The 24,864-nt window shown below is 37.2% G+C and overlaps 2 protein-coding genes and 1 pseudogene across 8 annotated transcripts; 2 read left to right on the forward strand and 1 right to left on the reverse strand.

Moving 5' to 3' along the window:
• Positions 1–1,093: 1,093 nt before the first annotated feature.
• On the forward strand, positions 1,094–10,750 carry LOC103979432 (uncharacterized). Of its 3 annotated transcripts, none has more exons than XM_065132298.1 (6): positions 1,094–1,115; positions 4,267–4,440; positions 6,740–6,966; positions 7,286–7,391; positions 7,485–8,102; positions 8,433–10,750. In XM_065132298.1, exons 1-6 carry the CDS (start codon positions 1,109–1,111, stop codon positions 10,517–10,519), a joined length of 3,219 nt encoding a protein of 1,072 aa, XP_064988370.1. In that variant the 5' UTR covers positions 1,094–1,108; the 3' UTR covers positions 10,520–10,750. The 3 variants fall into 3 exon arrangements, with proteins under 3 accessions (XP_064988370.1, XP_009393848.2, XP_009393852.2); XM_009395573.3 differs by lacking the exon at positions 1,094–1,115 and adding an exon at positions 1,990–2,446; XM_009395577.3 differs by lacking the exons at positions 1,094–1,115; positions 4,267–4,440 and adding an exon at positions 1,990–2,446.
• Positions 10,751–12,227: 1,477 nt separating this feature from the next.
• LOC103979431 (eukaryotic translation initiation factor 5A-2) lies at positions 12,228–16,068 on the forward strand. 5 transcript variants are annotated; one of them, XR_010492421.1, is made up of 7 exons: positions 12,228–12,387; positions 12,506–12,646; positions 14,925–15,047; positions 15,126–15,182; positions 15,256–15,330; positions 15,531–15,663; positions 15,749–15,984. XR_010492421.1 is itself a non-coding variant. In XM_065132325.1 (7 exons), the coding sequence occupies exons 2-7, from the start codon at positions 12,524–12,526 to the stop codon at positions 15,848–15,850; spliced, it is 573 nt and encodes a 190-aa protein (XP_064988397.1). In that variant the 5' UTR covers positions 12,228–12,387; positions 12,506–12,523; the 3' UTR covers positions 15,851–16,068. The 5 variants fall into 5 exon arrangements, 3 of the variants coding, with proteins under 3 accessions (XP_064988397.1, XP_064988392.1, XP_009393847.1); XR_010492422.1 differs by having other exon boundaries at positions 15,531–15,659; XM_065132325.1 differs by having other exon boundaries at positions 15,571–15,663; positions 15,749–16,068.
• Positions 16,069–16,422: 354 nt separating this feature from the next.
• LOC103979641 (uncharacterized) lies at positions 16,423–17,361 on the reverse strand (annotated as a pseudogene).
• Positions 17,362–24,864: the final 7,503 nt, after the last annotated feature.

Here is a 24,864-nt window from a genome sequence, read left to right on the forward strand (position 1 = left end):
GGGGAAATTAAAAAAACAAGAGACCTATTTCAATAAAGAGATAGAACAGAAGAAAAATAAGATCAAGATAATTGATGAAAATAGTAATTTGAAGACATATTTTAATATTTATTGTTTAAAAAAATAAATCAAGTAATAGTAAATACGGTTAGTGATTCAAGTGATAAAATATATATACATATATATTGAGGATCTAAATATTTGAGGGATATGCTATCCTATTAAAACATTAAAATTATAAGGGCATATAAATATTTCCAAAGTTTGCAAGGATATACATGTAAAAAGTTCCTATGTAACGCATCGTATACGACGACCTCCTCATCTGTGTCGGGTACTTGTCACGTGATCCGATAGGGGTCAGCCAGATGAATGTCCTAAAAAGGACAAAGTACAGGGGCATCTCATCCCCCACGTGATCGGTAATTGCTAACCACGACAAGGGGCATTTCTGGTACCCCAACATTTTTGTTCGATGTGGACTCCAAGATTCGTGGGCGCGCGTATCATCCTGTGATCCGCATTCGACACCAGCATTTGCACTTAATTACAGAACTCCCCGAGGCCAAAGCCAGTGAGCTGGATTGGCCAACTCATGCCAAAGCAGCATGGTGGTTCTGATGACCGGCATCAAGAGATGATGGAGCCATGCCAGTCAGCATGATTGATCGAAGTGATTCAACCAACCAGCAATATAAAGTAGTGTTGGAATCAGTCACAGGTTTGGCCAAGCAGAGGAATTAATGGTTTAGGTAAGAAGGATGTTGATGTTTGACCGAGAGGTCTCCCGAGGGCCCTACTTCTAGAATGATCTCAAGTCTTTGGTCAAGCAATCCACATGAACTTGACCTGTGCCATAAGAAATTGTAAGAGCAGTCAGCTGTAAATGAGATGAGAGTTGGTAAGACAATTCAATGAGAATGGCCTTGATCTGATTGATCTTTTCTCTTTTTGATCTTTTGGGCAAAGCACGCAGATTTAACCTTGTGTGCTTCACACATCATGTCCTCTCTTGTACCTCAATCTTGGATCTCCATCTTCCCCGAGGATGATGGCAGTGCGGTTGGGATGAGACCTGGAGATCTTTTTTTGCTGCAACTGCACTTCAATGATCCGTGAGTTCATGTACCTAAAACAGTGACTTGAGCTTTTCAAGCTGATCCATGTAATCAATGCTCACTAATTCCTATTTAATCTCTCTCTCTCTCTCTGTTGTGTGAGGTTGAGCTGGTTTCTGTTGAAGCCTTGAGAGCCATACCATGGCCATTCAAAGCAGAAACATACAGCAGTCGCAGCATCCTTCAAAGCCTCTTCGAGTTCATGCACTTCACATGGCCACCATTTCTAGACCTCACTTGCTAATAAAGAATCCAATCTTACAATATTAGGATGAGAAGGTGAAGTCAAATCCCAGTCAGACACCATGCATTTGTATAATGCAATCAGGAAAAGAATCAAGAATCTGATGTGGTAAAGTGAAATGCTTAGATTAGAAAGCCCCACTAGACAATTTGATGGAGCAAATCTTCCTCAAATCTTAGTGGCTTTTGTGTAACATTTTGTTGATCATCTTCATGTTATCTATGAGAAAGATGACAGCCCCCACAAAGCAGGTACTTTCCTTTAAGGTTCTCATCTCCTATTTCCTGAAATCTTTGTGACCAATGAAAGGTATGATGGCAGGGGGGCATGGGTTATCCCAAGCCCAATCTGGGAGTAATCCCCAAGTGGAGTGGCACTGCCACCAACCTTTTTCAGTCTCATACACACACCCCACCATCCCCCTCATTGGCCCCACACCAACCTACAAGTTTGATCTGTCCAAATCTACTTGCCCATGAGAGATGAAATGGTACAACAAATAAGTAAGAAAACATGGCTGGTTATTTAGATTTGATGTCTGTCACTGTCCTTTCTTGCAGAAAAAAAAGCATTTTTCTTGTTATTTTTGGCTATTTCCTTGCTGTTCTCAGCACCAGGAATCGAGAAGTGAGGTGGTGAGAGAGACAGAGAGTGAGAATCCCAAACTCCAATTCTATTTATATGAAAAGATGTTGTGGGATTCAAAGAAAATGATATGTTGTACGCGGTGAGAAAATTCAAAGAAGAAAGGAGAGAGAGAGAGAGAGAGAGAGAGAGAGAGAGAGAGAGAGAGTACTAGTAAGACCGGAGGTTGACATGTATTCTGCCACTGGTGGTGGAAGGTTGTTTATTCTTGCGAAGATTTTCTTATCTGGGATCGCCCTTTCTACTCCCAAGTCCCAACCTTTCCTTCTCTCTGGGCGCGTGAGCTGTGCTGCATAATCTGATGGAGATCCGTAACCTTCTATTCTTCCGTTGGTCTTCCATTACCATTCCTTAATCCAGCCTTTTCGCCTCCTCCTCCGCCCCCTCTGGTCTCTCTTTTTCTTTTCTGGAACCACCATCACTTTGTTGGTTACAGAAGGTGAATTTGTGCTGTACATCTTCTTGCTCATGTAGATTTTGGGGTTTAATTATCGGGTAAAAGAGAGATTTTGGCTTTTGGGGTCGGTTAATCTTTTGCTCGTCGCTTGTGTCTCTGTTTTAGGATCGATCTTGTGCCCCTTTTGGTAGCTTTAGATGGTTCTCTGGATTGATGATTTGCATTATTTAGTATTTGTTATGTCTTGAGATCGAGAACTTTGTTTTCCTTATCTGGATTCTTTTTGGGGTTTTATTCTCGTGTCTTCTCATTTTGCGTAAAAATACTTGGGATTATGGTAGGAGTCGTGGGTTAAAGTATGCTACTTAGATTATGGTAAGAATCATGGTCTTAAAATATGCTATTTAGTGGTTGACTTGAGTTGCAAGATTACACATCAATTCTAGATTTTACATTCCCTGTATCTGTAACAATATTCAGGGGACTTTTTTTTTTCCTTCTTTCTTGTTTCTTTGAATCCATGACTGCAATTGATGAATGGAGATTTGGTTTGTTGACAAACTGGAGGCCTCAAATTCTCCAACTTTAGTAGCACATACACAGTCCAAAATTGTTGTTGCAGTGTGTGAAGGAGGTGGTACCTGTGTGAGTTGACCTTGTTCAAGACTTTTTTTAAGTCTGATGAATGATGTGAATCGGCTCTACATCCATGATCTGATGGATGGATATTGCAAGCCTCGTTCTTTGCCATGCTGTAGGACATTGTTGAACATTTAGAACATATGAGTTTCTGGGTTTCTTGTCGATGACCTTTCCTTCCTCATGCTGATCGTATGTAGTATGTGTTGATGATGGCATAAAATTTTTAAGCCTCATTAAATTTGCACCATGGTAATATAGCTTTCTAAATTTTGTTATGAATGAGCTTTCTAGACATGATATTACTCTATGTTTGAGGTTTTAATTGCCGTGGACATGCATATGTAAACATTCATCTTTTTTTTTCTTTTTGATATATGTGATGGCATGAAACGTAATCATGGGAATAAGGTGCTGTCCATTGGCCAAGTTTTATCTGCTGCTGAAGACACTTTTACTTGTTTGCTACAGATAATTGGTACTTCAAAAAAGTCTGCTCACTGAGAGACTTCAAAGTTAAACTTTGAATTATGACATTAAAGAATCCTTCTTGCTTTAAAATGAGAGGCTCGACACACGCTCTTATGTTGTAGATGAATATGTGGGGAAGTTACATATGGTACAAATTAAGCATTATATATGGATGTGTCATTTTTATATCCGTAAAAGGATAATAGGTCTGGGTTTATATTCTGGTTAACTCATGTTGAAATTGAAAATCCATACTTCTTTCCATTTCAAATGAGTTCACAATTTTTTTTGCTGAGAATACGTAAAAAGTGGAACCTGGCCTAACAATTAGGATCCACAACTCGCGAATTAGTTCTTTTTCAGGACATTGCAAGATTAATGTTAGGTTAAAAACTGAAAAACAATTACCTGGATAACCACTATTCCCAAAAGCTTAAGCTGGCATGAATGTGTCTGAGAAACATTCAAAGTTGTGAAAAAGAAATAAATGCATAATTCAAATGTTAACAGTGTTCTCATCAGCAGATCAAACATAAAATCATAAAATCATTGCAGATGACCAATCATCCAAACATATGCACACTGAAATCTTCCTCAACTTTTGTCTCAATTTTAACTGACTGAAATCAGTTGATGTTTTCTTGCCTAACTTTATCAATTTCATATAGTTTATGTTCCTTTCACTTTCCTTCTTCCACATCTAATGTTTGCTTTTCTAGAGGGGTGATCTTTTACATGTCATCTTGTGGCAGTTCTTTTGCAGGTAAAAACAAACAAACCATTTTTTGCTCCATTCCTGTGCATTGAGTATATTAAAAATCCAAGCTGTACATGGGAACACTTATGGTGTGCTAGTCTATTTTTACCCAAGCCTTTTGCCAGATTGTTCTGCTGGATACTTTCTGCTGCAATTGTAACTGTAACCAGTAAGTTTAGTTTTTCTAAGCGAAAGCTGAAGTTTTATCTGCTTTCTGACCTATATATGTGTATGGTTGATGGTTGTAACCAAGGTCTTCAATTTCGAATAATACCGCCTGTATCGGTCCGCCAGCAGACCGGTACACGGATTGCCCGCTACCGGCAATACTGTCGATTGGGCTATTTTCGCCCCATTATCGTTTTGAATCAGTGGTGACTGAGGAAAAAGAAAGAAGAGGGGTGACTGAGGGAGAAGGGGAAGAAAGAAAAAGGAGAAGAAGAGGAGTATTTGCACCGCTCTCCCTCCTCGTCTGTCGGCGACCTCTCATCCGTGCGGGGAGAAGAATCTCGACGTCACGGGGAGAAGAGGCAACGTCACAGATTTTATATATATATATATGTATATGTATGTATATGTATGTATATGTATGTATATGTATATGTATATGTATGTATATGTATATGTATGTATATGTATATATATATGTGTGTATATATGTGTATATATATGTATATATATGTATATATCTACGACGTCGCCTCGTTTTTCTATGATGTCGCCGCACGTGGGGAGAAGAGAGGCGACATCGTAAATATATATATATTTTACTTATATATATATATAATCTTTTATTTATATAACTATTTATTTATATATATAAGTTAAAAAAAATGTGCGACATCACCTCTCTTCTCCCCAGTCGGCGACGTCGCCTATATATATATACATATGTATATATATACATATGTATATATATTCTTCTTCCCAAGCGGGGCGATGTTGCCTTTATATATATATATATATATATATATATATATATATATTTATAAAAAAATATCTCCCGGTGGCGAGCGGTCCACGTATCGGTTTACTATCGGACCAGTACGTATCGTCCGTACCGGGCGGTATCATTCGAAACTGTATACCTTGATATATATATATATATATATATATATATATATATATATATATATATATATATATATATATACCGAGCTGTATACTGAAATATACTGCTCGGTATATAGTACTGTACCGTACCGAGCAAATCTCGAAACTCCGATACAGTACGAAATTTCAATCATTGGTTGTAAATTACTTTATAAATGCTTGAAAGTCTCAGTTAATTTGTTTTCTTTTGATTCTATTCTTTTCCATTTTAAATATATATTTTTATCTTAGTTTTTGGAAAGTTGTTACAATATTGGTGAGAGATGCTTTTTTAAGGGCTCAAGGATGTTTGAACTACATATGGAAAGATGATGATGATGATGATAACAGTAATTATATGATAATAGAGATATATGTATATCAACTAGTTCAGGTTTCAGTGTAATTAATCTCTCTTGTAGTAGTAGACTAGTAGTATCTTTTATTGATTATATTGTGGTTGGTCCTGGCGGTAAGAATGACATTATGTCAAAAGATCTATTTGAAGATGTCCAGAAGATATCATTTCATCCGATAAGAGAGAAGTTTTTGAGATGCAATGAATCAAGCAAACTGATTCTGAATTAACGTGGTTCAATTCTATTGATGAAATTCAACTTCATTCCCATGTCCATGGAAGATTTTTTTTTTCCCTTTTGCCTAATGTATAATTAAGCAGTGCAAAACTTGTAATTGTTTAGATGATGCTCTCTTATATAAGTATGTCATGCAAAAAACTTATGTGATTTGATTTCATCAACACAGTTGTGGTCCATATTTAGACAGCATGTTGCATGAAAAATAACTTCCAGCACTCTAAATTTTTCGCCAAGGCCAGAATTCTTCATTTCACATGATTTTTAGATGAATTGAGAAAAAATATGCAACAATCAAGATCCATTAACTAGTGCAGTTCCCACTCTGGGACATTTTAGAGCTCACAATAAGGTTTTAGAACTGAGTTATTTTAAATTTTAAGATAATAAATCATCAAAAGAGGAAGTGTATCACCAATCAGATTTTGTCAGATTACTTGCTAATCAAATAATTTTATCGCTGAAACAATATTGTAGATCATGAAGAAGATTTCATTACTATCATTCTTCCATCATATAGGTTGTTTGTTTAAGTATTTGTCTTCATGCTCTCTTCAAATTAAAGAACTAATAGAAGCATGGGATTTCCATAATCTTGTGTTGAGTATTTTCATTTCTACAGAAGGAAAATTGTGTTTGTGCTTTTCATCACTGAAATAGGATTAACTTGTTCAATTTCAGAGAGCGGCAGTTTACAATCAAAATAACTTAAGAATCTTTAGCATCTTTTTAGATTTCAGTGATACTTACTACTGACTTTCTTACTTGGGATTTTTGTAGGAATGGGAACAAAAATTCAGTATAAATGCTACGTCTCAGGATATCATCCAATAAGGGATTTAGATGAGGACACAAAATTTTCTTGGTCTCCATTTTCTGAAGATAAATCATTCAGTTGGAAACTTTGCAATGATTTCAAGCCAAGGACAATTAGTAGCTGGTCAACATATGACAAAGAAACATTGAAGCAAACTATGCTTGAACATGAAGCTACATTTCAGACTCAGGTTTATTAGCTACGTCAATGCAAATTTTTGTTATATCATAATACTTGTATGTGTTGGTAGCATTACACGTCTGATGGATATTCCATATCATATAAAGCCTCATGGTGCAATCAGTCCCTTGCAATTGTCCAATAGGAACCTTTCAAATAAACAATATTTTGTTATTTGTCACATATGATGCATTGATGTTCTGTTACTAGTTTAAGTTACTGGATTGGTCCTTTTCAGTCAGGAAAATCACATATTTCATTTTGCTAATTTTTCAGTGGATATCTGGTTTCGATTTTTTAGTTTGTTTAAGTTGTATCCTACAATCCAGGTTTATGAACTTCATCGTCTTTATAGAATACAAAGGGAGTTAATGTATGAGATAAAGAGAAAACAACTGAATAGAGTTTCTGGACCAACACAGACATCTAAGTCAAGTATGTTTCTATCTCAAATACCTCATGAATTTGGTGTGCATCTACCTCATCCACCAGTAGTAAATACTCATCGGATTACATCAAATATTGCAGATGGTGATGACAAGAGAGCTTCCTGTAACTTTCTGAAGGAAGGTGTAACACAATGCAGTTTAATTTCAACTGCAAATGGAGGTTGTGTTAGCAATGACAGACCATTCGACACTAAGCTCAAGATGTTTCCTAAGAGAATGTTGGACCTTCATCTTCCTGCTGAAGTTTACATTAAAAATGAAGGTACAGAAAAACAAGATAGGGATAACATTGCTGAGTCATGCACTATGGCTGTTGAAAATCTGAACATCAATCATGCAGTTGAGATTGAGAATGATGTCATGTCGACTCTTGAGGTTCCTCTCTTTGGAATCGGTACTCTAAAATCAAATTTGCATCCAAAAAATGATCTATCTATTCACAGTCTGGTTGACCTGAATGAGCCTATTAAGGATTCATGTGAGAAAGGAGCTATCAGTTCAAGTTCTCATGAGTCCTGTGGCATGAATGTACATTATAAACAGCTTCATCACCCTTGGGCACCAATGAATTTTAGAAGTAGATTTCCAGATAGGAATTTTTCAATGGACAAACACAGAGACGTTGGTACCTTTAACTACTTCGACACAGACAAAGTTGAAAGAAGACAAGAATGGCCACTGTTACACACTGATTCTGGTAAGATTAATGGTTAATTTTGGTGATATTAATACACTGATACTTTGTATGCAAAGATGTAATTTCTTAACAGTAGGAACATCTTAAATCTCAGCCCATAGAAGTTTTCATGATTTTGGCTAGTCGGGGGACTTCTTGTTTGCAAGTTGCCTTGATTAAATTTCTTGTTAATTTACTTTTATTACTATGATCAAATTATTAGGCCAAGCGATATTTCCCATTGCTGTCATTTTCTACTGCATCTCTGACTACTCTTTTCTATCTTTCCTTAGGTTTTAATACTCCTGATGTTTGTATAGAATTCAATTATCTGGTTGTTATTTTTCACAGGTGAAAGAAAAATTGCTGTCGATTGCATTGATTCTGGCCTATTTAGTGCCAAATATCCAATGTCATCTGAGGCAATAAAGTTGAAGCTTGATAAATCTCAAGAAAGTCACTTTCGTGATCAAAATCAAACACAGACATGGTTTGGAGAGAAAACTACACACTCCAGAACTCAAGATTTTGTTAATTCAGAACATCCAGGATATACAGCTTCTCAAGTCATATCTCCATTGTTGGTTGATTCCTCCTTTTCCCATACAATTGCTACCTCTCCAGAAGCTTCTTCTTGGAGAAACCCTTCAGAGGGTATACGCCACATTCCAGTTGAAGTTCAAGTGCTTCAATGCTCCAGCAGACCTTCAGTGTTGAATGGACTGAGCATTAATTGCAATGCCCATAAACAAAGAAACAGTATTGGTTGTGACAAACTACAAAGCATTGGTGATCTGCAGCAACATTTGAGAGTTGGTAATAGATCCTCCTATGTGAATGGTCTTTATCATGGTTCCCAAATGTATTCTATTTCTTTAAATGGAACGCATCTTTCACCGAGTAACCTAGAGAAGCCAAACCTCAATAAAAATGGTGATTCTCCACCATATGGTAACTCTGAAATTTATGAACCCCAGAAGTGCTTGAAGGACTTGCAGTTTGCAGACATCAAGTCTGAAAAGGATTTGAATTTGAATGAGGGAATCCTTGTTGGTATTCAAGATGTGCTTGCTGACAAACAAAATTTAGCCAGGAAGCATGATGAATCATCAAAGAGCTCAATTTGGCTTAGAGAACAACCATCTTTCAATGATTCTGCTGATACAAAAAAAGGATGTGACAGTCGATTAGATTTGAGATTCATTGAGAATTGTTCTCATTCTCCAGAATTACTAGGGCAAGATGCCAAGGAAAAAGATTCTTCCATTTGTGTCTTGAAGCACTCTGTGTCATCCTTTGACATCAAGGAAAGCAGAATTCAAAGAAGTGCTGTAACTGAAATTAATCCACCTGATAACTCCAAGAGGATATTCTACTGCACAGGTTCTGTTTCATATTATGGACAGTCATTAGTTGATAATGTGAAGGGCAATAGAGAATGTAAGGCAGTTAGAAATTGCATCCCAATCTCAAGAAATGACATCAATCTGAACTATGATCTTATGCCTATTGATGATGTTTCAGCTGATGTTGAGACACGGACTCCATCCCAATCTCTGGCAATGGTTGCCAGAAAGCCATCTAACAAAATTGATTTGGAAGCAACAGCTGATGAAATGAAAGACAACAATATATTTCATGGGGTTGAGATCATAGATATGAACCATCCAGTGATGCCAGCGGAAATACCAAAAGAGAAGATATCCTCTCATGATACTTGTATGAGACTGGCAGCAGATACTATTCTTTCCATGTCAGTGGATGTGCATACTCATTTAGATAATGTTACATGTTACCCCTCTACTCTGTCTCCATGTGATTCCTTGCATTTGTTGGCCAAGGTGATTACATTGAATGGAGAAATTGCAGGACAGTCAGAAGGAAGCAGATATGACCATTGTGAAGCTTCAGATGATGTATTCGATGTCTTTGAGTACATGACATTGAAGCTTGAAGAAGTCAAGGGAGATGATTCCTGTTGCAAACAATGTCAAAATAACAAGCAAAACGATGAGGGTAAGTCCATTGCCTCACTGCTTTTTACCAGGCCTCGTAGGGGCCAGGCCAGAAAAAGAAGACAGAGAAGAGATTTCCAGAAGGACATCCTACCAGCACTTGCATCATTGTCAAGGCATGAGGTGATGGAGGATCTTCAGGCACTTGGAGGAAAAATAAGAGCAAGCAAGTCACGGCAAACAAGTTCCACTAGGAGGAGCACAAGCTCAAGCAGGTCGAGTGTCCAATTGAGGGGGAGATGGCAGCAGCCAAGTAGTTTGGCCATCACTGTCACAGAGGTTCATGACAGTCCCCCTCAATTACAGCCTATTCATACTGACTTAGAGATTGATGGGCTGAATGTAATGGCATGGGGAAGGACAACGAGAAGGTGTCGTAGGCAAAGAATACCATCACGTAACACGTCTGCTCCTCGAGAGTAGCGTTTTGAGAATGATACTTGTCAGAATCAATTGTTGGTGGATTTAGCCATGAGATGCACTGTAGATGATGGCCATAGTCTGGGCATCAATTATGTGCTTACAGATAGTATGTAGATTCCATTAAATAATTGGTGAATTGTTTCTCAAAAGATAGGACAGTAATTACTGTTGGTTAAGAAAGCTGTGGAACTTGTTGGGTTAATTGAATGATATTTAACCTTAGAAACTACACATATATAATTTGGATGCTGGGAACATACAGATGATTAATCTCAGACAAGTTTATTGTGATGGGTTACTCAGCTGCTCAAAATTGCATCCTTATCTCCTTTTCTTTCATCACTCAGTTTGATGTCCTCTTCTGTGAAATCTAAAATGGTATCTATCAGATGGTGCAGTTCTTACTACACACTGAATTGATTGCTTGTCAATGTATTTTGTAATCCCGGTTCAGGAGTTGTCATTTGACATGCTAATATTATCACTATCAGTGTTGTGATGCAGTGTGGAGGAACTATGAGATGACATAATTGCACAAGCAAGGAGAGAAGAGAAAATGTGTAATGATTTGTAAATGGTGTACATACACTCTTTGCTGATGATGTATGCTTCCAAAGTCAGATCGGATTTTTGTTATGTTGTTTTATGAACTTGGAGTATTCCGGCCGAAATATATGACGAGTATATGTTATTTTCGACACAATATGTTTTCTCATCTCAAGCTCATGAATTCATGGTTGTTTGTTGCCATCTTGTGAGCAGAGGGTGAGATGAAAAGGAGTCAGCAAATTTTGCAGATAGCATGAGCTGCTTGCTGGTTGAAGGAATGAAGTTGTTGCATCCAAATCAACCATTGGAAGCTACTCTTCACTCCAAGTTAATCTTCACAATCATTCAGCTGTTTCCTTAGTAATTGGAAGAGTAAGAGCCAAGTAGAACTTCACTCATTGTATGAAGCTACTTTGTCTCAGTCACAGCATATTTGTGAAATTTTACCATAACACTTTCAGTAGGGCAATTAGATGAAACTTGATGTTTCTTGTAGATAAACAAATCAAATATTATTATTCAGATACAAGCTATGTATTTCCTATGAAACTTCACCTTGAAAGTATTTTAGTAATGGAGATGGTCTTATAAACATCTTTACATTGGATTAACATGTTCAAATCTGACTTATATACCCTTTTTTCTACTCATATATTTTCATTATTATTTTTTTTTCAAGGCTTAATTAAGTTCCGTCGAGTTCGATCCTCCTCGATCGAATCGATCCTTTTGATATTATCCTAATAAAGCTTTTTTTTTTTATAGAAATGCTTATTGTCCATATATATATATACAAATCTTTAGAATGTATATACATATATATAAATAAATAAATTATATATATATATATATATATATATATATATATATATATAATTGAGGCGTATAATACACAAATCGTTCAATATACAGGGATATGAATGTAATTATGGGTGCGCAATCTCAGTTGGGCGGAAGCCTGTTGGCTGTGTTAGCGACACAGGGCTTAAACAGGGCCCGCAATGGGCGGCATATATTCCCCAGCAACGAACGCCGCCCTTTCTAAACTCCTCCGCGTACTCCGCACGCGAGGAGATGCCCCGTCGCCATCCCGCCGCCCACGGGCGCCCGAGTCACATCCGACGGCTTCATCTGCCCCGGACGTGACCCGAGGATTAACCCGAGTTTAATCGAAACCCTAAGCCACGGCTGGGATCTGAGCCTCCTCCCCTTCGCCGCTTGCGCTATTTAAGCCGCTTCCCGCTTGCCCCACGCCGGCTCCTTCGCCACGGCTTCCCCTCGGCATCCTCTTCCCTCTTCCCCTCCCACGTCGACGGCAGGTAGGCTAACCTGATTCCCCCCCTTCGATCTCTCTTGGATTTGAATTTTTCTGTTTGCATCGGTCGACTGAATGATCGATCGAGTCTAATTTTACCTTTGTTATCGATTTCGATGTAGATACCTCTACCTGGAATTATGTCGGATGAAGAACACCATTTCGAGTCGAAGGCCGATGCGGGGGCTTCGAAGACTTATCCGCAGCAGGCTGGAACTATCCGCAAGAACGGGTATATCGTCATTAAGGGGAGGCCGTGCAAGGTTTGCTTCTACTTGATCTGATATGCTTCTTTTAGTTTGTCATCGTTTTGTTGGGTTTCGTCATACGCTAATCGTCCGTGGATGAGTTGTTGTTTGGTCTCGTTATAGCACACCAGTTCAGGTTTTTTTGGGATTAAAGTAATTTGTGTCTTAGATGGAGCTCTTGATGTTTGCTTTGTTTTTCCTTTAATTGGTCATATTGAATTATAGATCCAAATTCTGTCCATCGTCCTACCTACTCAGTATATGCTTTTCTCAAACCTTTTTTGGAAAGACATTATTGTTGTTATTTTCGAGGATTGCGTTTTCTTTGTCGGGGAAATTAGGTCTTGCCTGATCTAACAATGACACATTTTATGTCGGATAGATATGATTGTACTATGTAAATTACACTGTGTTTAAGAAACTCTTTTCTTGGGTGTTAAGGCGTAGTTGTTCCGAAATTTTGCATTTGAATTTGCTCCTGTATATGTTGATAACTAAGTTGTATATTTAAACGCTTTTATCTACATTAATTTATGCAATTGAATGATTAATAGTGTACTTTTCCATACTCCTTCCTCTAAAATGTTTCTTCAAGACATGTAGAATCAATGTCCTTTAATTTAACTTTATATGGTGAAATAGATTTGTGATGGCTTCTGGAATAAGTTGGAACAAGTATGATGTGTTAACTTTAAACGAGATATAGTTCAAGAAGGTAATGAAATAAGAATAAAATCAATATTTTGCATTTGTTATGTAGTTGAATAACTCTAATAAGTTTTTTGTAGAATAAAAGCTGGTTTGTTAGGACAATCATTGGCCTATTTCACTTCATACATGCAAAAGTTGATAGAACTAATATCGATTAGAATGTTGAGGGCCCAGTAGAGCCACATCTCGAGGCATTGCCCAGGAGCAACTTTCTGAAAAATGACTGTGCCATACAAGTAGTCAATGTACCATGTACTACAAGCGCATATGTACGCACATAAGTATATATGCACAGTACTCTTTGTGAAGTTATTACTACGATAACCATAAGTAAGATGTAAAAAAAGTGTATCCAAACAAAAATATATTACCATCGATCATGTTCTATAGTACAAATCAGTATTGTTAAAAGGATCTCGAGCATGTCAAAGCAAGACTTGAGTGCCTCAATGGGGTCTGGCCAAGGCACCATGAGCTGCGTGTTGCTCAGACAAGTACCTCAATTGGGCTGCTAGGCATCCCAATCACTTGCGTGGGCTAGCCTAGGCATCGGCCCAACACTAAGCTAGCCTAAACATGATCTTTTCTTTCTCTCTTCATGCAACAGTAGCTGGACCTGCAACTTGGTACAATGCCCAACCCACGTGTGCGGACCCATATGCAACCGCTCTCCCATGATGTAAGCATGAGCATCATCTAGTTCCACTTCACCTTACGCAACTCCAGCTTGATTCACGTGAACCCAGGCTCATGCCTCATGTAACCAGGTTTGGCACCCAGTCCATGCATGTGGACCAATGCATGAGCTTGAAGTTGTGTGTTACATGGTAGGTCTGAACCCCCTCGTCCAAACCTGATGGTCTATCTTAAACATTTCAAGCGCCCATGCCCATGCCTATGCTATGTTCTTTCAACATCACCAGCCTTCTATTGTCACAAACGTCCAATACCATTGGTCAATTCTTCTCCTAGCTGTTTTTTCTCTTCCCTTCTTTCCTCTTTCCTCCCATCTCTCTACGGGCTCCGCCATCACTGCCACCCTGCTCCCTCTTCTCTTCCCTTCAACATCTCTTCCAGGTGACTGGACCCCTCCCTTGTTGAATGTATCAAATTGAATAATAAATTTGTTTTAGGATCTTAAGGTCACATCTTAAGGTTCATTGCAACAATTGTCATCTTTAATGTTTTGTAAGTTCATTTGTATGCCTTTTAACAAGAATTGTTGGAATCAAAATGTTATTCTGAATCTTGACTAGAATCTACCAAGAGTTTTGTCCCCTTGATCGTTCGTCTGGCTTGCAGCCATATGTATGCATATAGCCTGCATGTTTTAATGGACTACATAAGACGGCCATATATATGCATCCAGCCACATGTGCAATCATACCAGATATTGATGCCACATAAGGCTATATGATGCAGTCATGTTATATGTTGCTTTCTTACAGTGTTATCATCTTGGAGCTAAATGATAGGAAAGTGATTATGTGCTGTTAAGTCCTAGTATCTTTGTATTTGGTTTGGCCTTGCGTTGCTTATCTTCTAATTCATGATTTGATATGGTTTATCATTGCCACACTAGGTTGTAGAGGTTTCGACCTCCAAGACTGGAAAACATGGACATGCTAAATGTCACTTTGTTGGTATTGATATTTTCAATGCCAAGAAACTTGAAGATATTGTCCCATCATCTCATAACTGTGATGTAAGTGGCTTTTTTAGCTTTTGTGACTGAATAATTGTTCTCTAAGACTGTCAATGCTGATTTTACATTAAATTGCAGGTTCCCCATGTCACTCGTACTGACTATCAGCTTATTGACATATCTGAAGATGGATTTGTATGACCTTTTAATATTTTGCTACCATCTATTTTGATTGGTTTAATCAATGTTATATATTGGACGATGGCAGGTAAGTTTGTTGACTGAAAATGGTAACACGAAGGATGATCTGAGACTCCCTACCGATGAATCCCTACTTGCTCCAGTTAGTTTACCAACTATATTTACTTCTATTAACCTGGAGATTATGGCCTGTTAAAGTGACTTTGGCTTTATGGTTACTTTTTGCTTGTCTTACCTTCTTATTCTCATGCTTATATTTTATATTTTCTGCAAGCCTGCAAACCTGTGTGTATGTTTATTTTTAAAATTTTAATTTATTGTGTGTTATGTGCTTTTGACTAGCCTGGTTTATTATCAAAGCATGACTTTCTGGAATCCTCAGATCACGAAAGTGGGAATACTACTCTCAGAATCTAAAGCTGACCATGTTCTAAACATTCACCAACACTTATACACCTATTGTCTCATCGAGTTTGTATGCTAGCATTAGTCTTTCTTCATTGTTCACTTGGCTCCTGCATTCTAGATTTTTTGCTAACCTGAAATCTGTAATGATGCAGATTAAAGATGGTTTTGCAGAAGGAAAGGACCTGGTGGTGTCTGTCATGTGTTCAATGGGTGAAGAGCAGATCTGTGCACTCAAGGACATTGGCCCCAAGTAGCTTACCTGCATCTATTTGCTGCCTTGGTTTTTTTTAGCAGTGGATTCTGTAAGCATAATGGAGCCATTTGCGACTTCAAGAACATATATGTCACGTGTACCTACTCTGCTCTAAAACTGCTTGATCTGCCTTTTCCCCCCATAAACAAGCTCGATCTTGTTGGACAGTAGTCCAATTACCCTAAAAAAAACATAAATATGATGTTCTTATTATATTCATCTAGCTATTGTAACTGCACACGTGAGCAATGTTGGCTCTCATGTGCTAATTGTCTGGGTTCTTTACTCTTACGTAATCTTGCATATGAACCTCTGTATTTTGGTACTGTATCAAATAGTGAGCAACCTCAACATGTTATTTAAGGATAGGCAGTCTGTTTAGTAGGTTCATTTGTACATTCATTGCCCACCAATCCTGCAGCCATAACTGAGAGTAATAGTACTGACAGTGGCTATACATTGCCCCAACTCATTTGATGAATTCAGGTATTCTGGTCGCGGTTGTGCTACTACACTAGATTGCAATTGAAGTATCGGTTCCAGGTATGATGAACTGCACAACCTTATTTGGTTTCAAACATGCAAAGAAAACTTTGGTTCTGACGCCATATCTACTGCATCGTCACTCTTTCTCCAGCTCGATCGAATACCAGACTGGCAGCTCTCGAGGAAAGTGCAGGTGATAATTGTATCGAGGACGACGAGGAGGGAGTGCATGTAAATGATCGAGAACGCTTCCCAGATGACTGAAACATGCAATGTGCCACCCACGCGGTATGGCCGTATCACCCTGTACTGAAACAGTGCTTCGATGCCCGCCATTCCCAGACTTGCAGGCAGCGTCAGCGTTATGGCTGTAGCCGTTCTGCCTTTCACAAGCACGAGGGCTTTAAGAATCTAGAGATGCCCGCCGCTGCCGTCTGTGACGGAGATGACGATGGAGAGGTTGCATGTGACCACGGCATTGGCGATCACGAAGGCGTAGAGGATGACGCCGGAGGCGGAGAGGGCGAGGGTGGTGTTGCTCGATGACAGGTGAAGCATGTCCACCACGTTGAAGGCCAGGAACAGGAGGGACAACACAGCAGCATTTGCCGAGAGAACGAACAGCGAGTTGAAGACGGAAGTCCGCGCGATGCGTGGGTAGAGGTGGGGAACGCAAGCTGCATTGCGGCGAGGAGCTCCGCAGATGATCCGGTAAACGGATGCTTTAGCTGCGACCAAGAACGTGAGGGTGAAAGGGAGAGTAGAGACGAAGGTGAAGATGGACTGCGAGAGCTTGATGTTGACGAGGGAGAAGAAGCGGGACGGAGGGAACCCGGCGGCGTCGAACAGGAACGCGAGCCGCGAGGAGATCGTTCGGAGGACGGGGGAAGAGAGGTCGAGTGACTGCGCCAGGAGGGTGGCGGCCGAGGCGGGGAAGACCAGGAGAGCAGCGGCCGAGGCGAAGGCCTGGTAGCTCCGGAAGAAGGCATGGAAGGATCTCCTGATGGTCTTGGAGGCCATGCCCATGGCGCAGAGCTATGTCTGCCCTGCTTCCGGAGGTGGAAGAACTACTTGACTGCGGAGGGTGGCATGGCATGGCATGGCATGGCATGGAGTTTTGCCTTCAACTCAAGTCTGGAGTTCTTTTCCTTTGTCTGGGTGCAGGTTGGTCATGATGCGATACAGGCCAGCTACTGAACTAACGTTGCAGCAATTTGGCGTGGCTTCTACCATCAGGAGTTTGGCCTTTTACCTGAGTGAGCTTTGCTTTATCTCCAAGCTCTTATTAACCATCATTCACTAACTTGAAGCAGTGCAGGTTTCCGGTAACCTCAATGAAGATGGAAGAGATTGGAGCTGGGTGAGGGCGCTTATAGAAAATGTGAAATCTTTTACTAGATTGAAGCCTTTTGGAACTTTTGAGGATGTTGTGACTGCTCGCATGGTCAGGTGGCAAAAGCTTCCCAATTACAATGGCAAAACGCAAAGGCTAATTATATATTATTTTATATATTTAGACTCAATTAGTATCATGATTTTTATATTTTAAAAAATTATATTAAAATCTTTATAGTTTTGAAAGTTAAATAAATGACTTCATTTATCATAACGGTGTCAAATGCACTGATGATGATAATGATGATGGAGAATATAACATGTGACAAGTGAGGAATTATCAAATTTATGAAAGAGTAAAATAGTTATTTGAGTCATTAATTAAATAAAAAAAGAAAGGGGTCGTTAGCTGCCTTATCATCACAAACTTAGTTGGTTTTGTTTAAATCGTGCGATACCTTTGTATGTGCATCTGTAAAAGGTTAGTCTCTTCGAAACCTATCCCATAAGGACTTATAAAAGAAAAGACGATTTTACATTTCAACAAACACTTGATAGAATATGTAAATTATAAATATAAACTTTGTAGGCTCTAGACGGTAGACGGTTGTACAATAAAAGGTCTAATGTGGTCTACTACGATGAAAAGTCCTCGTAAGTGTCCACTTCACACTACTATGAAATAAGGCAAGGAATTAATCATATACAATACATCAAAGGCCCATCCAACTATAGTACTCGAGTAGCTCTAAGGTGCTACACTAGCTGACAATATGCACTACTCTACGAAGTTAGAAGATCATCAAAATAATTACTTGGATGGTTTATTTTTGGATAATTTTACCTCTACGTGATGACTTCATATAAATTTATATGACTAAAAAACTAATCAAGTGAAACTGTCAAGCTTACTACAAGTTCTTTACTTATTGTGCAAAGATGAACAAAACTGAAAGGGTATACAAATATTACCACAAACACTCTTTTGTATAGATTTGTCTATAATATTATCTCTCACTTATTTCGTTGATATCTTTATCGAAGTTTTGCGAATACTACATCTCTTCATCTTTCCTAAATTTTTAATCTTTTGCTTTATTTGCAACGCATCTCCATCAGTTTCCAACTCTCTGTTGTTTTAACTTGCTAGTGATTTTGACTTAGTAGGGGTCGGTTAAATTGTGTTGGTTTTTGTTGATTCTTTCGGATCTTTTAAATGAAAGAAAAGACCTTTTTTATTATGTGTTAGTCTCTCAAAAGTCTCGCTTCACTTGAACTAGGTGGATGTCTATTGGAGGCTTATTGAGCATTGCCTCATAAACTTTAAAGTTTTTTAGGTCTTTCCTCTATAAAATTTATCCATCGATTCCTCTTCTACTTAATTGTCACATTCAAAAAAATTTATATCACTTTCACTTTTGATTGATATTCTGTTGGAAAATGAAGTGGATAATCTACTCTAGGTAGAATCGATCATTGTTACTAAGGATTTAAAAATTATTGTCTTCCACAAAATCTTTTCAAATGGTCTTTGAACATACGTAGAACTCTTCTATTGGATAAATAAAAGAACTAAGGTACTCAATTTTACCCATTCTCTTAAGGGTTATACTTCATACATTAAGTTGATTACTACCCTTTGTCTACTCTTTGCTCATACTTTTGAAGCATCCAAAATATTTACATTCTTTGCATTGAGTTAGCTATTGTATTTCCATCTCTTCATTGCCATTAAATTTTTGGAATATAAGAAATTTTATCCAAAAAGAGCAAAGCTTTGCCTTGACTTGGACCAAGTCTCTAATAGTTTTGGTCACCTCTCGAATTGTACTGTCTTCTCTATTATTTTTGCTGCCTACTTTTCTAAGTAGAAAATGTACAATATCATGTATTGCTTACTCTGTTCTTTGGTCGAGCACTCCTTATTAATCTAAAGTCTCCCACTTTCGGTTATTTTGATGAGAAGCACATCAACACTGGTCCTATGAAGTTTCCTGGCTTTTACTCTTTTGTCGTGTCTCGGTACTTAGAGTTTATCTTTGTATTCTTCACTTTCTGGACCCCTCTTCATAACCATGCACTTTTCCTCTACGAGAGTAAGAGATCGATGACTTCATGGAAGTCTCACTATTGTAGTATCATGGCGTTGTCATGCCATGAATTTTACTATTCCTTGCCTCACATCTGTGTCATTTTCTTTATAATTGATAGATCTATTTTTGTGGCACTATGACACTCCTCTAAGTTCATCTTGATCATAACTGATGTTCAATTTTGGGTAACTAAGTTCCTTTAGACTTGTCATCGCTTCTTTACTCCTTGCGACCACCTACTTCAATATACTTGTGTTCTCCGAGCAGTTTCCCTTGGTTAATGAAAAGATAGACTAGAACTCCTATGCATATCCTCCGTCATCATATTGTAGGACTCACGTCAACTCTATTCTCATTTACGGGTTTGGAAGTAATGTTTGCTCACTCAGCCTTGTCCTCCAACTTGTCAAGCTCCCTCAAGCGAATATGAGCTTTAGAGCAGTCCAAGTCTTCAACTATCCCGATTATACCTTTATATGATCAAGTCCCTCATGAGACTTCTCTCATGTGTATTACATTGTCTCAAACTATTCTACCACGATTTGCTACACTATGTCGCCTTTTAGTGACATCTCTATTACATTTTAATCTTTGTAGGATGAACTTAGACTATGATCTCTCCATGTGTAACATCTGCCAACATATCATAAGGCTTCCACTATTTCTAATTATGTTTACTCCTTTGGTAATCGACATTTATCCATCCGCTCTTAGGTCACACACAAACGAAGCGTAACTTTAGGATAGTTCATCGTATAATATCTCTTGAAGTCTATCGATTTTGCTGAAATTAGTGTGTATTGTTTAAATCTTAGGCCCTTGCCCCGTACATAATTTTTACTGCGTATAACTTTCTTTGCAACAACTTGAATGATAACACTATGACATATTCTTTAAGAGTATCCACCTCAATATCCTTTTACCATATAACTCAACAAGTTGAGTCTCCTTAGTCTCTTTGTCAATTGCTTTGTTGAAATAAGGTACATGTGCCTCGATGCTCCCTTCGACCTTGACACCATACAAGATAAGTCCACTTTATATGATTTCACTTTTGCTTTTATAATAGTTTATTTCCTTAACCTCTATCCAAGAATAGCTTTGTGCCTCAACTTCATGTTCTGTCTTCTATGTCAACTCCCTTCATATGACTTAGACACTTCACCGAGTTCCACGTAAGTTGCTCTACTTCTTGATTTGTATTAAGTTAATGATGGCTCTCATGGTCATCAATCAATGGGTTAACTCTTTCTTGAATCTAATCTTCACATCGACTCTAAATGTATCTTATTTTGGTATTGCATATGGTCACTCCCTTACTTGATCTCGTAATGCATCCACTAATATATTATCTATGTGAGATCATACAAAGACTCATCATTGCTCACTCGATCCATTGAGTTTTATGGAGCTATCATCTTGAGGTATCCCCCTCAACATATGTGATTTGTTACATATGATTCTCCTTATGGAGAATCAAGACTTATCTTTCCTGTATATCTATGTTGTTAGAATAATTTTTCTCTTTATATCATTCATTTTGAAAGTTTTTAAGATTACCATCTCCTTACACTACTCCGCCTTATTGAACAAATTATACACTTGATATCGAAGGGAAAGTATGCCCCTCAAGACCTTACAATATGTTGAACTTATTGCATATTTCAGCTTCCAACGAGCATATCTATTTGATATCGAAGAAAAAATTTTAATGCTCTATGACATCAAATTTGAAGAAGGCTGAGTAATTTGTTTCATCGAAGCATCATTCATTTGAAACCTTTAAACGAACAATAATTCTACTCACCAATTCATCCGAACATTGATACGAGACTGCATTCAAAATGGAGCAGTATTCATTGGACCAGCATCCATCTGAAACCTTTTAACGAAGAACAGTTCTGCTCACCGATTCATCTGAAGAACAATTCCCCTCTTTTAACGAAGAACAATTCTGCTCACCGATTCATCCGAACAACAATTCATAAGAAAAACAACATTCAAAGGATCTGCTGCTACATAAGTTTGCTGCTGCATTCAAAAGACATGAAAAATAAGTTCCCAATACAGCTGCAAAAGTCTGTTGCTGCATTTAAAATACTGCTGCATTCAAAAGATACGAAAAACAAGTTCCCAGTACTGCTCAGAACACTAATACATTTAATTCACAGACAGACTCCCAAACAGTTGTCCGACAAACTGTGTCATGTCCAAAATGACCGACAGTATTCAAACAATCATTGCTGCAGAGATCTGTCAGCTTTACCAACATTCGTTATATTCTTCTAACATGTAAATAGCAAACCGTAATAACGTGAATTGAAGCGAAAGAAAGAAACCCTAAATTGGAGGATGTTTATTATTGGCACTGATATCGAGCTTGAAGTCCACTCTCCACCCAGCACTGGATCACTCACATGCTGGGGTGAATCAATAGCAAGTGATTCAGGCTGTGTTGCTGTTGCAAAAGACTGTAGTTTTTTTTTTTTTTTCTTTTTCAGGACCTTTAGTGGCACGAATTTTTTTTTTCTTTTAATTGAGAGTGTGTGATTAGTAACTGATTATATTTCTTTAGTAGGATTAAGGAGATGACTATAAATATCATGATCCGAGTCTGGTAGACTAATTAGTCTATTAATTTCGTTTGGTCTAAACCACTGATCAAAATGCTTAAGCTGAAGTTGATAATAATACACTCATCAAATTCTTATAAGTTAATCTTAATCTTATACACTTTTCGATGTAGGACTAATCAGGAATGTTACAATAAATATATAAGAAAGTAAACTTATTTATTTTTATCTTCACATTGTTTCATAAATAATTTTAACAAAATATAATATGACAATAAGAGATAATAATTAAGTCTCATTTTCTACGACAAACAATAATCAATTATTTTCTTATATTTTCTTGGACAAAGTATTTCATTAAACTTAATCAACAAATTCTCCTCGATGATGGTTCTACTGTTAGGACAAAGTATTCCATTAAACTTGATCAATCAATCTCAATATATATAGATTCTCTCTATTAACTTGACTCGAATGCATCTTGATGATTGACTTATGGTGAGTTTCCAATATGACTGAATTGAAGCTTTCATAAAAAGTTATTTAGTTGAGCATCATTGTTTAGTATTGTTCTAAAGTTGAGCATCATACTTCACTTTGTCCAATTTATAATTAGTCTATCAGTTAACAAATGTAAGCATCTTTATCAATCTTTATTACTCTTCAAATAATAAATTGATAAATCAATTTTATGTATCATTGTTCTTCCTCTCAAATGTTACATAGACAAATGGATATATTTGATTATTTGGGTCAATTCCCACGGTAAACAATAATATACTTTTTTGATGTATAACTCAAATGACATCCATCAAGGTTTATAATATACGTACACCGTAGGAATCCTTCATTTAGTGCAGCAAAGTAAATATAAATTATATAAAATATATTATTTTTCTCAAATTTCATGACACATGCTCCCTAAATTTGTGCTACATATCTCCTTGCAATAATTCCATAATAAATCTTATGCTCAAATCTTTATTCGTCAATTTATATATTTTGTATGTAAGAACATTCAAAGCATTGAATTGTTGTCTTTAAAGATTTTGTTGACTAAATAGAATTCATTATAATCTTATTATAGTAATTTTATCGGCCAACCATAGTTAAAGGATTGTGATCTTCCACATGAATATTCTATATTTAAAATTTTCACTTTTATAGCTAGTTGCCTCTTCTTGTATTTTAAATTTTTAATGCATAAATTTTGACTTATATAGTTAGTTGCCTCTTTTTGTATTTTTAATTTTTAATGTATATATCATCTAGTCACATCTGGCATAGCACATTATCCTGATCTCGTTCGTATCATTCTTTACATATTTAAGTTGTTTGCCTTTCATTATGACATGTTTGTCGAGGGCAATATGAAACTCTTCAGCATCAAAATACATTCCAAGCTAAAAATCAAAGTTATTCATCTCAGCATTAGAGTATAGATATAATATTTTATTATCACTTTTGTTATCCATTTTGACACAAACTATTACTTCTTCATTATTATTATTATTATTATTGTTCTTTTTTTTCATAATATGATTATAAATTGTCTAGGTTGATCTAGTGTGTGTATAACTCAAGTAAAATCTTCCTCGTAAACCCGAGGCTATTGATCAATTTTTTCAATAATGACTTAAGAAATCGATATTTAGTATAGTGATTTAAAAAAAAAAAAAAAAAAAAAAGCACTCATCCTAATCTTCTATGTTTGATGATAACTCAATAACAGATTCTTTCTTTTGACGTCTCGTCTATCTTTTACACATCCTAAATGGTTCAAACCCTAATGAGCTAAATTATTGCTCAGAACAAACAGACTCTCCCTCTAACCCTAAACCCTAATTATGAGTTTTTAATCAAATTTATAATTGATTAATGATATTTTAATTTGGGCAAAATAAATTAAAATAAAATAAATATTGAAATTATATTTTCGATTTCACGGTGATCCAACACATGGTGTTGCGTTTTTCTTGACGTAGTCGATGACATTAGAGAAAATGAGATCATTTGTTTCACTTTTAAAACTATAAAAATTCTAATATAAATTTCTATAAGAATCATGATCTAAATACAAAGATAATTTATAATTAATCCCAAAAAAAAAAGTAAACACATGATCATGTCACATTATTCATCAGCTCGTCTGGTAGATGCACATCACTTCAAATTCCTCTTAGAATCACAGTGAGGTAAGCACTAGCATACTTAATTACTGCATGCATGGGATTAATGATATCCAATAAGTCTTTTGAGTCGATCTAACACCTCAATCCACAGAACTGAGCCAAGCTGAAGCTGGTGGGGCAAGTCATGTGCAAAGTAGACAGAGAGAACCGAGACATCATGGCAGAAGAGAGAGAATAAAGTGGATGGAATGAGGTTGGTGCCCAGTTCCATCAAGCATGTTAATTTTGGCTTAGCTTGAGGGGGAAGACATTTTGTCTTGCAATTACAAGGTAGGAAGGCCCTTTGTGGTGGGAGATCAATCAGAATGGTACTGGTCCTTGATACAAAACAATCCC

The sequence above is a fragment of the Musa acuminata genome, chromosome BXJ1-3 (assembly GCF_036884655.1).
Source record: "Musa acuminata AAA Group cultivar baxijiao chromosome BXJ1-3, Cavendish_Baxijiao_AAA, whole genome shotgun sequence".
NCBI classification, from domain to species: Eukaryota; Viridiplantae; Streptophyta; class Magnoliopsida; order Zingiberales; family Musaceae; genus Musa; species Musa acuminata.

Coding starts and splice junctions, on each gene's coding strand:
- LOC103979432 (XM_065132298.1), top strand. Junction 4,441..6,739: donor TGCAATTGTAACTGTAACCA/GTAAGTTTAGTT, acceptor GGATTTTTGTAG/GAATGGGAACAAAAATTCAG. Junction 7,392..7,484: donor AACACAGACATCTAAGTCAA/GTATGTTTCTAT, acceptor CAAATATTGCAG/ATGGTGATGACAAGAGAGCT.
- LOC103979431 (XM_065132320.1), top strand. CDS start 12,524: ATGTCGGATGAAGAACACCATTTCGAGTCGAAGGCCGATGCGGGGGCT. Junction 12,647..14,924: donor TTAAGGGGAGGCCGTGCAAG/GTTTGCTTCTAC, acceptor TTGCCACACTAG/GTTGTAGAGGTTTCGACCTC. Junction 15,331..15,570: donor ATGAATCCCTACTTGCTCCA/GTTAGTTTACCA, acceptor TGGAATCCTCAG/ATCACGAAAGTGGGAATACT.